This window comes from Gymnodraco acuticeps, unplaced genomic scaffold (genome assembly GCF_902827175.1).
Source record: "Gymnodraco acuticeps unplaced genomic scaffold, fGymAcu1.1, whole genome shotgun sequence".
NCBI lineage: Eukaryota > Metazoa > Chordata > Actinopteri > Perciformes > Bathydraconidae > Gymnodraco > Gymnodraco acuticeps.
The window spans coordinates 1,883-14,426 of NW_022991608.1; the positions used below are offsets into that span (position 1 = coordinate 1,883).

A 12,544-nucleotide genomic window follows, 5' to 3' on the forward strand; every position below is an offset into this window, starting at 1 on the left:
AACAATATATTAGCACTATTAAAAACATTAGGAATAAGAAGGCAATCAAATCTAATTTGGTATTTAAAAAAATATTTAATCTGAAGTTTCAAAATGAATTTTTCTTTCCTTTTTTCTTTATTTACTGTATGTCATGTCTTGTTGGTTTGTATGTCTTATATGTGGACTTTGTTGAATGTAGAATGTATGATGTTGAATAGATGAATACAAAAAAAACAATACAAATTATAAAAGCAAAGACCCTCTCTGACCCCTCCCTCTGGCGACGGTGTAACTTCCTCGAGTGTTTTGGAATATATGAAATATCCTTACGTGGGACTATCTGACTACCTGAGTGTTTGAACCACACATTAACATCAGGTGTTTACCTGTCCTGCAGCCTGGCTCTCCAGCTGGGCCCGGAGCTCCTGCAGGTCGGCATCTCTGAGCGCCAGCGCCCCCTGCAGCTCTGAGGAGGAACAGCAGGAAACACAAGATATGCAGTTATTACGGGTCGAGTGGATGGGATGGAAACACAGAAAGAGGCTGAAGGAATACTTTATTTCCTCGGTTATTGGGTGGAAACGGAGCCAGTTAGAAGTCCAATGCTCTTTGTGTTACCATAAAGCAATGAGAGTACATATGGGCTGGGATGTTTCTGAAATGTTTTGGGAGCATAACAGAAACTCAACAGCTCAATAATAAGCAAAGAATAGAGAAAGAAAGAAAGAGCTCTTGATGAAAAGCTGTTATTTTAACACTCATTATATTTTCCTCCGTGAGTATGTACTCACCGCTAACGGCGGCGGCCTCCTGCTGTGCGGCGTTCAGCTCTGACATCACTTCCTGCAGATGCTGCTGCAGAGCGCGCTCAGTGTCCTAAACATACAACACACTTCCTGTTAGCTGCAGCTACACATATAAATGACTGACTTTTAGCATTAAGCTAACCCTAAAGCCTTTAATCCAAAGAGAGCCTCGTCTGTCACTTCTCCGCTATAGATCTGCAGGTTGCCATAATAATCTGGTCTGATGAACATAAAACATCCGAACACTTTTGATGGTAGTTTGTCATTTAAAAATGGTGACTCAGCCAGGATGTCTTGTTCTCTCCGACCAATCGGTGTCCTGCAGTGTTTTAACATCAACTCTTAGTATCGCTGGGAAAACTAAACGAGTGCCTGAGACCATCCACAACTTCTCCTAATGTGAATCCATAAAGAGAGTCAGGATAACCTCTGGGATCAGATTTGGACTATTCTAGTCTTATTCTTTGCAAATGCAATACTAGACTTCTACACCGCCTTAACAACAGGCTCAATGTCTCAATACCTGAAATATGAATTATTCTTTAAAGACATAAGAATGTTGTCTTATCTCTGATACGTTTGGTTCAGTGAGTTATCTGTGAGGTTTCTGATGCTACATGTGGTTGTTTCTTATAATGGAGAACCCTGAGAGAGTGGAGTGGTGTGTAGTGTTTAAGCCTCTCGTGTTTCAGCCTCTCGTGTTTCTGACCCGGGTTTGGGCTGCTTCCTGCTCGGCGGCGGCCATCTTTGCCTCCAGGCCGCGGCGGCACTCCTCGTCGGCGCGCAGAGCGTCGCTACACTCCGTTAGCTCGCGGCTGAGGTGCAGGCAGTCGCTCCGCAGACGGGCCAGATCGGCGTTCTGCCGGCTCTCTGCCTGGCTGCTCGCTTGGTTCAGAGCGTCGCGCAGGATCGAGTTCTCCTGTTGCAGCCGAGCCAGCTGAGCGTTCGGCCCGTTCTCCAGCTGCTCCTGCAGAACAACAACCTGTCAAGGTAAACACACCGTTAGCTCAACATGCTACAATACACTGTTACCTCAACAGGCTACAAATACACCGTTAGCTCAACATGCTACAAACACACCGTTAGCTCAACAGGCTACAAACACACCGATCTGTCCACGGTAAACAGAACGTTAGCTGATATTAGACACAGGATCAAGATCAAACTTGCCATTTGGTCCCGGTGTGGGACAAGAAAAGGATTTCTGAACAACTGAATTAGAACTGAATTACATCTGCTCAGAGAAACACAACCCGGGACTTGAGTCTGGACTTGGACCTGCACCCCAGGACTGGAAATATGATTCAATCATACCCTCAAGATGTTCTGGATTGACGTAGACTTTCCCTAAAGGACTTTTCCTGGGCTTGGCTTCTTGAAGACTTAACTTGATCAACCCTTAAGGACTTGAGGCGTTTCGTTAACAGGACTTAAGATTGAACCTAGCTGTCCCTCATGGACATCAAACCCTTGATGAGAAACTTGACCTTGCCCCTCAGGAACAGAGAGTCGGAGCGTACCTTCTGGTTCAGCGTCTCTGTGAGTTTCAGGTGCTCCTGCTCGCCGGCCTTCATGCTGACCCGCATGGCGTCCAGTTTCTGAGTCTGAGCACTCAGCTCCGCCTTCAGACGCGCATCCAGAGAGCCCATCTTGGATTTCTCTGCACCAAGTTCCTGAAGGAGGAAACCAAGAAGAACCGAGGTGAGTTCTGATGGAGAAACTACAAGGTAAGAAAATGGAGCTGCTGTGATGCAGACTCAATCTGATAATAAAGTGTTATCGAATCGAATCGTAAGAACACTGACTCATCAAGTTTACCAACCCATGTACCCATGTACCTCTACTACCACAACATTTAATCAGAAAACATTCATTTGGTTAATCTGAGCAACCTTTTAAAGAGCACCTTTACAGGAGGAAGATATTTTAAGGTGTCTTGTTAGTGTTCTGTGTTTGGTAGCGTTGTTGTGATATTGAGAAACTAACAGGACAGAATTATTAACTCTTTAGAGATCACATGACTCACCTTGCTGAGCTCTTTGAGGCGGGTCTTGGCGGCGGCGGAAACTTCCTGCTCAGCAGTCCGAAGCTTCTCCTTCTCCTCCAGCTGCTTCTTCAGGGTGGACAGAGGGTCTCCTTTCTGACAGGCCTGAGGGACGAACAGACGTTACTGTAACATGCTAGAAGACTAAAACCAGCTGTCAAGAACTTTCTGGAGGAGATGAGTCCTGAACCCTGACCTGAGTCAGCATTATGAGTCCTGAACCCTGACCTGAGTCAGCATTATGAGTCCTAACCCTGACCTGAGTCAGCATTATGAGTCCTGAACCCTGACCTGAGTCAGCATTATGAGTCCTGAACCCTGACCTGAGTCAGCATTATGAGTCCTGAACCCTGACCTGAGTCAGCATTATGAGTCCTGAACCCTGACCTGAGTCAGCATTATGAGTCCTGAACCCTGACCTGAGTCAGCATTATGAGTTCCTGAACCCTGACCTGAGTCAGCATTATGAGTCCTGAACCCTGACCTGAGGTCAGCATTATGAGTCCTGAACCCTGACCTGAGTCAGCATTATGAGTCCTGAACCCTGACCTGAGTCAGCATTATGAGTCCTGAACCCTGACATGAGTCAGCATTATGAGTCCTGAACCCTGACATGAGTCAGCATTATGAGTCCTGAACCCTGACCATGAGTCAGCATTATGAGTCCTGAACCCTGACCTGAGTCAGCATTATGAGTCCTGAACCCTGACCTGAGTCATCATTATGAGTCCTGAGCCCTGACCTGAGTCAGCATTATGAGTCCTGAACCCTGACCTGAGTCAGCACTATGAGTCCTGAAACCCTGACATGAGTCAGCATTATGAGTCCTGAACCCTGACCTGAGTCAGCATTATGAGTCCTAACCTGACCTGAGTCAGCATTAATAGTCTAACCTGACCTGAGTCAGCATTAATAGTCCTGAACCCTGACCTGAGTCAGCACTATGAGTCCTGAACCCTGACCTGAGTCAGCATTATGAGTCCTGAACCCTGACCTGAGTCAGCATTATGAGTCCCCTGAACCCTGACCTGAGTCAGCATTATGAGTCCTGAACCCTGACCTGAGTCAGCATTATGAGTCCTGAACCCTACTGAGTACAGCCTTATGAGCATGAACCCTGGACCTGCGTCCGCATATGAGTCCTGACCCTGACATGAGTCAGCATTATTGAGTCTGAACCCTGACATGAGTTCAGCATTTATGAGTCCCTGAACCCTGACTGAGTCAGGCATTTTATGAGTCCTGAACCCTGACCTGAGGTCCGCATTATGAGTCCTGAACTCTGACCTGCGTCAGCCTTATGAGTCCTGAACCCTGACCTGATTCATCATTATGAGTCCTGAACCCTGACCTGAGTCATTATTATGAGTCCTGATGCCCTGACCTGAGTCAAGCCTTATGATGAGTCCTGAACCCTGACATGAGTCAGCATTATGAGTCCTGAACCCTGACATGAGTCAGCACTATGAGTCCTGAACCCTGACCTGAGTCAGCATTATGAGTCCTGAACCCTGACCTGAGTCAGCATTATGAGTCCTGAACCCTGACCTGAGTCAGCATTATGAGTCCTGAACCCTGACATGAGTCAGCATTATGAGTCTGAACCCTGACATGAGTCAGCATTATGAGTCCTAAACCCTGACCTGAGTCAGCATTATGAGTCTGAACCCTGACCTGAGTCAGCATTATGAGTCTGAACCCTGACCTGAGTCAGCATTATGAGTCCTAAACCCTGACCTGAGTCAGCATTATGAGTCTGAACCCTGACCTGAGTCAGCATTATGAGTCCTGAACCCTGACATGAGTCAGCATTATGAGTCCTAAACCCTGACCTGAGTCAGCATTATGAGTCCTGAACCCTGACCTGAGTCAGCATTATGAGTCCTGAACCCTGACATGAGTCAGCATGATGAGTCCTGAACCCTGACCTGAGTCAGCATTATGAGTCCTGAACCCTGACATGAGTCAGCATTATGAGTCCTGACCCCTGACCTGAGTCAGCATTATGAGTCCTGAACCCTGACCTGAGTCAGCACTATGAGTCCTGAACCCTGACATGAGTCAGCATTATGAGTCCTGAACCCTGACATGAGTCAGCACTATGAGTCCTGAACCCTGACCTGAGTCAGCATTATGAGTCCTGAACCCTGACCTGAGTCAGCATTATGAGTCCTGAACCCTGACCTGAGTCAGCATGATGAGTCCTGAACCCTGACATGAGTCAGCATTATGAGTCTGAACCCTGACATGAGTCAGCATTATGAGTCCTAAACCCTGACCTGAGTCAGCATTATGAGTCTGAACCCTGACCTGAGTCAGCATTATGAGTCTGAACCCTGACCTGAGTCAGCATTATGAGTCCTAAACCCTGACCTGAGTCAGCATTATGAGTCTGAACCCTGACCTGAGTCAGCATTATGTGTCTGAACCCTGACATGAGTCAGCATTATGAGTCCTAAACCCTGACCTGAGTCAGCATTATGAGTCCTGAACCCTGACCTGAGTCAGCATTATGAGTCCTGAACCCTGACATGAGTCAGCATCATGAGTCCTGAACCCTGACCTGAGTCAGCATTATGAGTCCTGAACCCTGACATGAGTCAGCATTATGAGTCCTGAACCCTGACCTGAGTCAGCATTATGAGTCCTGAACCCTGACCTGAGTCAGCATTATGAGTCCTGAACCCTGACATGAGTCAGCATTATGAGTCCTGAACCCTGACCTGAGTCAGCATTATGAGTCCTGAACCCTGACATGAGTCAGCATTATGAGTCCTGAACCCTGACCTGAGTCAGCATTATGAGTCCTGAACCCTGACCTGAGTCAGCATTATGAGTCCTAAACCCTGACCTGAGTCAGCATTATGAGTCCTGAACCCTGAACCCTGACATGAGTCAGCATTATGAGTCCTGAACCCTGACATGAGTCAGCATTATGAGTCCTGAACCCTGACCTGAGTCAGCATTATGAGTCCTGAACCCTGACCTGAGTCAGCAGTATGAGTCCTGAACCCTGACCTGAGTCAGCACTCTGAGTCCTGAACCCTGACATGAGTCAGCATTATGAGTCCTGAACCCTGACATGAGTCAGCATTATGAGTCCTGAACCCTGACATGAGTCAGCATTATGAGTCAGCATTTCTTCACTTCACGTCCCCGGGTCTGGAGGTCAATGGTTTTCTTAATGTGAGTTTGGTTGTTATCCTGAAATAAGGTCTGTGGTTAACACAAGCTGAAGAGATGTTAACGTTTTACATAAAATACGTCAGTAAATACCCCACTGGGTTTAGCTTTTGACTTCAGAAATCATGAAGTGGTGTCAATATGTGGAGATTATCCTGCTGAACTAAATGTGTAAGAATCAGAAACATTAGTTTGACACAGAGATTATTTTCAGACATAACCCTAAATCACATGGAGGGCTCCCATTGGTCCAGGAGATGCTGCAGGACTCTGTTTTCTGCTAACATCTGCAGTGATGGTTCTAGCGGCTAACATTGAATCTGTTGTGTTTATGTACCAGCTGCCAGGAGTCGCCGGCCTTCTGGTTCAGGACCTCCATCAGTTTGCTGGTCTGGTCCTCGCTGAGCGTCCGGTTGGACACGGCGGACAGCAGCTCGCCGTACAGCAGCGAGGAGTCGGTCACTAACAGAGAAACAAGGACGAAACACAACCCGTCATTTAAATGTCTCCTATTATACTGTTTCAGTATATCACAGGTCTCAGATATATCCAGAGCCTGTCTCTGATTGGCTGAAACACCAAACAGATCATTGCAGCATTACCCATAATCCCCTCTGTTTCAGCCCTGTTTCCAAAGTGCTGATTCTCTGTCTGTTACTTTAGATGAAAATAAGGAGCCCCTCCCCACGCCCCTCTGAGAGACATTTGGTTACAAAGAACTCAATGGTGCTCTAGGAGGAGATTCAGGTGATAAGGGGGGGGGGGGGTTACCCTGGTTGGTTTTTTCCTGAAACGTTCAGAGTCTCTTTACACAGGGGGGACACATGTTTATGTATAAAAGACATGAAAAAGTGGATTTTGCATAATAGGCGACCTTTAACACTTCATCGTGTGATTCTACCGAAGTATATGATTGTGATATCTGATATACGTTCATCAGAAACCCTCATTATGACCCCTGTAGGAGCCATTTAGGCCTATTGTTATGTATGGTTAATGTTTATTACTATAGAGTGCTCAGGTCCAATGGCGTGACGCTACTGAGGCATTGGAAGTCTGCAAGGTGGAATGAAAACGTATTTTCGACGGCATGCGTCCGCACACCTGATAATGTTATAGTGGTTGGTTGGTTTATTTTACTATATCCAATTCAAAAGTATCTCTAGGTCGGTAATGGAGCGCCAAGAGACGTGTGGATTCAACCCTTAAAGGTCCCATGTCATGCTTTTCCGGTTATTACCCGTCCCCTTGTGTTATGTAGCTTTTTCTGCATGTGAACGGTCTGCAGAGTCACAAGCCCTCAAAGTGCACCCTGTAGGGAGTAAAACACAGAAAATACGTGTCTATGCTGCCCCAGAACGCCTCGTTGGACATTTTTCTTTTTCCATTTCTTTCTTCCTGAGCATAGTGACGTGACCATACCCAGGTCCAAATGGACCAATCCGTGGAGCTCCTCAAACACACACGCTCACTCAGCCTTATCTTTTCTCAGCCGCGGCTCCGCGGCTCCCTCAGCCTGAGACAGCGATACACCGCAAAACTCAGCCTGAACTCAGCCTGAGCACACACACACACACACACACACACACACACACACTCACAGCCAGCTCACACTGTCCGCTCCTCGAGCCTCACAGGGCGGAGCAGCGAGCCCCCCAACGTCCCGCCAACACGGCCCCCAGACCCCACGCAGCATTCTCATCTGTTTGTCATCACTGGTGTCATTTCCTGGTTGCTATCAAACACCATTGTAAAACATAATCACTGATGTTCAGCTGTAACGGTGGTGGACTCATCAGAACAGAGTGGGCGAGCTGACCAATCAGAGCACAGTGGGCTCACAGGGGGGGGGGGGGGGGGGAGGAGCTCCAACAAGCCGTTTAGGACACAGAGTGAATACACAAACTATACAGAGATGCTGTTTGAGAAACCAATGTGAGTTTGGAACATTGAACAATGTGAATCTATTCTAGTCGACCTCAACAATGGGATCATGATCAGTAGAAATGGCCATGACATGTGACCTTTAAGACTTATCTGTGACTACATGGCCTTCATAAAAGTACTGTATTGTACCGTATCGTACCACATCGTAGCTTATTGTATCGTATCGTGCCGTATGGTATTGTGTGTAATTGTATCGGTACGAAGTGATACGATATGTGGAATTATAAATCTCTACTTTTGACAAACGACCTCTACAACCGGACTCTTCTCACCTGGCTCCGGTTTGTTCTTGTTCTTCTTCTTGTTGCCCGCGGGGGCCTCTTTGGGTTCTTCAGGTTTAGCAGCAGCCGGCGGTTCTTTGGTGACTTTAGCGACGACGTTAACGGGAGAAACGTCGACCACCGGCGCCACCGCCATCATCAGAACTTCCTTAGCGGCAGTTTCCACCGCCACGACAACCGGCTCCACCTTGGCGGACTTCTTCTTCTTCTTCTCCTTTGGTGCGGCGGCTGGAGGAGCCTCGATGGTGGGGGCAACCACGATGGGTTCTGGTTCTGGTTCTGGTGTAGGTTCAGGCTCAGCGGCAGGTTCTGGTTCAGATTCTGGTTCGGTTGGAGCCACCTCAAAGTCAAAGTCAACTTTATTGTCAATCTTTCAGTTTGTGTGTACAGACAGAGAGATCGAAATACCCATAGTTTCTCACAATCCCGAATACAAAAATAAATATATAGAAACATATATATAAGAATATGTATAAAAATATGTATATACCTAAATGATGCCCTGTTACGAAACATCCCTGTTATTGTATAAAGTTCATGAACATTGTATAAGATGCATCAGATGATCAGGAAAAAGAGAGGACAATGAGAAGGTGAGGTTTCGGTCCGGCAGGGGCTCAGTCAGTAGGGGCTTGGAACGGGAGCTGGAGGGTCGCCGGTTCAAGTCCCCGACCAGACCTAAAATATGGAGTGTGGACTGCTACTTGGAGAGGTCCCAGTTCACCTCCTGCCCTGCCGTGGTGCCCTTGAGCAAGGCAGCATGGTACTAGACTCCTGGTTCTAGACTCCAGGTTCTAGACTCCTGGTTCTAGACTTCTGGTACTAGACTCCTGGTTCTAGACTCCTGGTTCTAGACTCCTGGTACTAGACTCCTGGTTCTAGACTCCTGGTACTAGACTCCAGGTTCTAGACTCCTGGTACTAGACTCCTGGTACTAGACTCCTGGTTCTAGACTCCTGGAACTAGACTCCAGGTTCTAGACTCCTGGTACTAGACTCCTGGTACTAGACTCCTGGTTCTAGACTCCTGGTACTAGACTCCAGGTTCTAGACTCCTGGTACTAGACTCCTGGTACTAGACTCCAGGTTCTAGACTCCTGGTACTAGACTCCTGGTTCTAGACTCCTGGTTCTAGACTCCTGGTACTAGACTCCAGGTTCTAGACTCCTGGTACTAGACTCCTGGTTCTAGACTCCTGGTTCTAGACTCCTGGTACTAGACTCCTGGTTCTAGACTCCTGGTACTAGACTCCTGGTTCTAGACTCCTGGTACTAGACTCCAGGTTCTAGACTCCTGGTACTAGACTCCTGGTACTAGACTCCTGGTACTAGACTCCTGGTTCTAGACTCCTGGTACTAGACTCCAGGTTCTAGACTCCTGGTACTAGACTCCTGGTACTAGACTCCTGGTACTAGACTCCTGGTACTAGACTCCAGGTTCTAGACTCCTGGTACTAGACTCCTGGTACTAGACTCCTGGTACTAGACTCCAGGTTCTAGACTCCTGGTACTAGACTCCTGGTTCTAGACTCCTGGTTCTAGACTCCTGGTACTAGACTCCAGGTTCTAGACTCCTGGTACTAGACTCCTGGTTCTAGACTCCTGGTACTAGACTCCTGGTACTAGACTCCTGGTTCTAGACTCCTGGTTCTAGACTCCTGGTACTAGACTCCTGGTTCTAGACTCCTGGTACTAGACTCCTGGTTCTAGACTCCTGGTTCTAGACTCCTGGTTCTAGACTCCTGGTACTAGGATGGGTTAAAAGCAGAGGACACATGTCACTGTGTGCTGTGTGCTCTGCATTTGAGACCATTAACGAGGGTTTCATCCCTCCCAATTCTATTCTATCTATTCTATTCTATGTATAACGTTCCCTTATTGCAAAGGTTTACTCCCTGTAACCGCAAGTCTATTTCATTGCAAGTGGTGAAATGTTCTCAGCTGTCTTCTAAATAAAAATTGAAAACAAATGTATATCCTATATATACACAATTAACAGACACATTTATACATATGCACACATTAAGACCTAAATAAAAGCACCTCGTCGCCGGCGTCGCTCCCCGGTTCCTCCTCCAGCTTCTCATCCTTCCTCTTGGCCTTGTTCTTCTTCTCCTGGTTCTTGTCCTTCTTCTTCTTCTCTGCTCTGGTGGGCAGTGGTTCTTTGCGGCGCTGCTTGGCGAGCGCATCCTCGTACGACGTCTCCTTCATGGAGAGCGTCGACACCAGCGCGATGCCGACCGCCGAGATGAACATGAAGCCTCCGAAGACCATGAAGCCGAGTGTCTGCGGGTCGGAGACGTCCATGACGAGTCAGAGTTAGGAGCAGGAAGTCTGCAGGACGGCAAACATTTAGCCCACTTTAGTTTACTTGTTTATAGGGTCATGGACATGGGGCAGCTTTAGCCAACATTGCTAATTTCCTGCTGGTTTCCCCGGCCAGATGATAACAGACACCATTTTAAAATCACAATACATCCACAGCATTAGTTAGTTCTTAGCAGGGGACATCAGCAGGAGAGGACTCTTTAAAGTAGAGACACTACATACTGATATACACCTGAACATCAGCAGGAGAGGACTCTTTAAAGTAGAGACACTACATACTGATATACACCTGAACATCAGCAGGAGAGGACTCTTTAAAGTAGAGACACTACATACTGATATACACCTGAACATCAGCAGGAGAGGACTCTTTAAAGTAGAGACACTACATACTGATATACACCTGAACATCAGCAGGAGAGGACTCTTTAAAGTAGAGACACTACATATTGATATACACCTGAACATCAGCAGGGGAGGACTCTTTAAAGTAGAGACACTACATACTGATATACACCTGAACATCAGCAGGAGAGGACTCTTTAAAGTAGAGACACTACATACTGATATACACCTGAACATCAGCAGGAGAGGACTCTTTAAAATAAAGACACTACATACTGATATACACCTGAACATCAGCAGGAGAGGACTCTTTAAAGTAGAGACACTACATACTGATATACACCTGAACATCAGCAGGAGAGGACTCTTTAAAGTAGAGACACTACATACTGATATACACCTGAACATCAGCAGGAGAAGACTCTTTAAAGTAGAGACACTACATACTGATATACACCTGAACATCAGCAGGAGAGGACTCTTTAAAGTAGAGACACTACATACTGATATACACCTGAACATCAGCAGGAGAGGACTCTTTAAAGTAGAGACACTACATACTGATATACACCTGAACATCAGCAGGAGAAGACTCTTTAAAGTAGAGACACTACATACTGATATACACCTGAACATCAGCAGGAGAGGACTCTTTAAAGTAGAGACACTACATACTGATATACACCTGAACATCAGCAGGAGAGGACTCTTTAAAGCAGAGACACTACATACTGATATACACCTGAACATCAGCAGGAGAGGACTCTTTAAAGCAGAGACACTACATACTGATATACACCTGAACATCAGCAGGAGAGGACTCTTTAAAGTAGAGACACTACATACTGATATACACCTGAACATCAGCAGGAGAGGACTCTTTAAAGTAGAGACACTACATACTGATATACACCTGAACATCAGCAGGAGAGGACTCTTTAAAGTAGAGACACTACATACTGATATACACCTGAACATCAGCAGGAGAGGACTCTTTAAAGTAGAGACACTACATACTGATATACACCTGAACATCAGCAGGAGAGGACTCTTTAAAGTAGAGACACTACACACTGATATACACCTGAACATCAGCAGGAGAGGACTCTTTAAAGTAGAAACACTATATATTAATATACACCTGAACATCAGCAGGAGAGGACTCTTTAAAGTAGAGACACTACATACTGATATACACCTGGACATCAGCAGGAGAGGACTCTTTAAAGTAGAGACACTACATACTGATATACACCTGAACATCATCAGGAGAGGACTCTTTAAAGTAGAGACACTACATACTGATATACACCTGAACATCATCAGGAGAGGACTCTTTAAAGTAGAGACTCTACATACTGATATACACCTGAACATCAGCAGGAGAGGACTCTTTAAAGTAGAGACACTACATACTAATATACACCTGAACATCAGCAGGAGAGGACTCTTTAAAGTAGAGACACTATATACTGATATACACCTGAACATCAGCAGGAGAGGACTCTTTAAAGTAGAGACACTACATACTTATATACACCTGAACATCAGCAGGAGAGGACTCTTTAAAGTAGAGACACTACATACTGATATACACCTGAACATCAGCAGGAGAGGACTCTTTAAAGTA

The 12,544-nt window shown here is 46.3% G+C and overlaps 1 protein-coding gene across 1 annotated transcript; it reads right to left on the minus strand.

Annotated features, from left to right (window-relative positions):
• Positions 1–368: 368 nt before the first annotated feature.
• On the minus strand, positions 369–10,602 carry LOC117534023 (ribosome-binding protein 1-like; the record flags this gene model as incomplete). The annotated part of the gene is given in 8 exon segments (XM_034198037.1): positions 369–448; positions 774–858; positions 1,498–1,770; positions 2,309–2,461; positions 2,815–2,937; positions 6,353–6,477; positions 8,235–8,583; positions 10,285–10,602. Coding segments are annotated over 8 exon segments (1,452 nt in total), but the record flags the coding sequence as incomplete, so codon positions are not given.
• Positions 10,603–12,544: the final 1,942 nt, after the last annotated feature.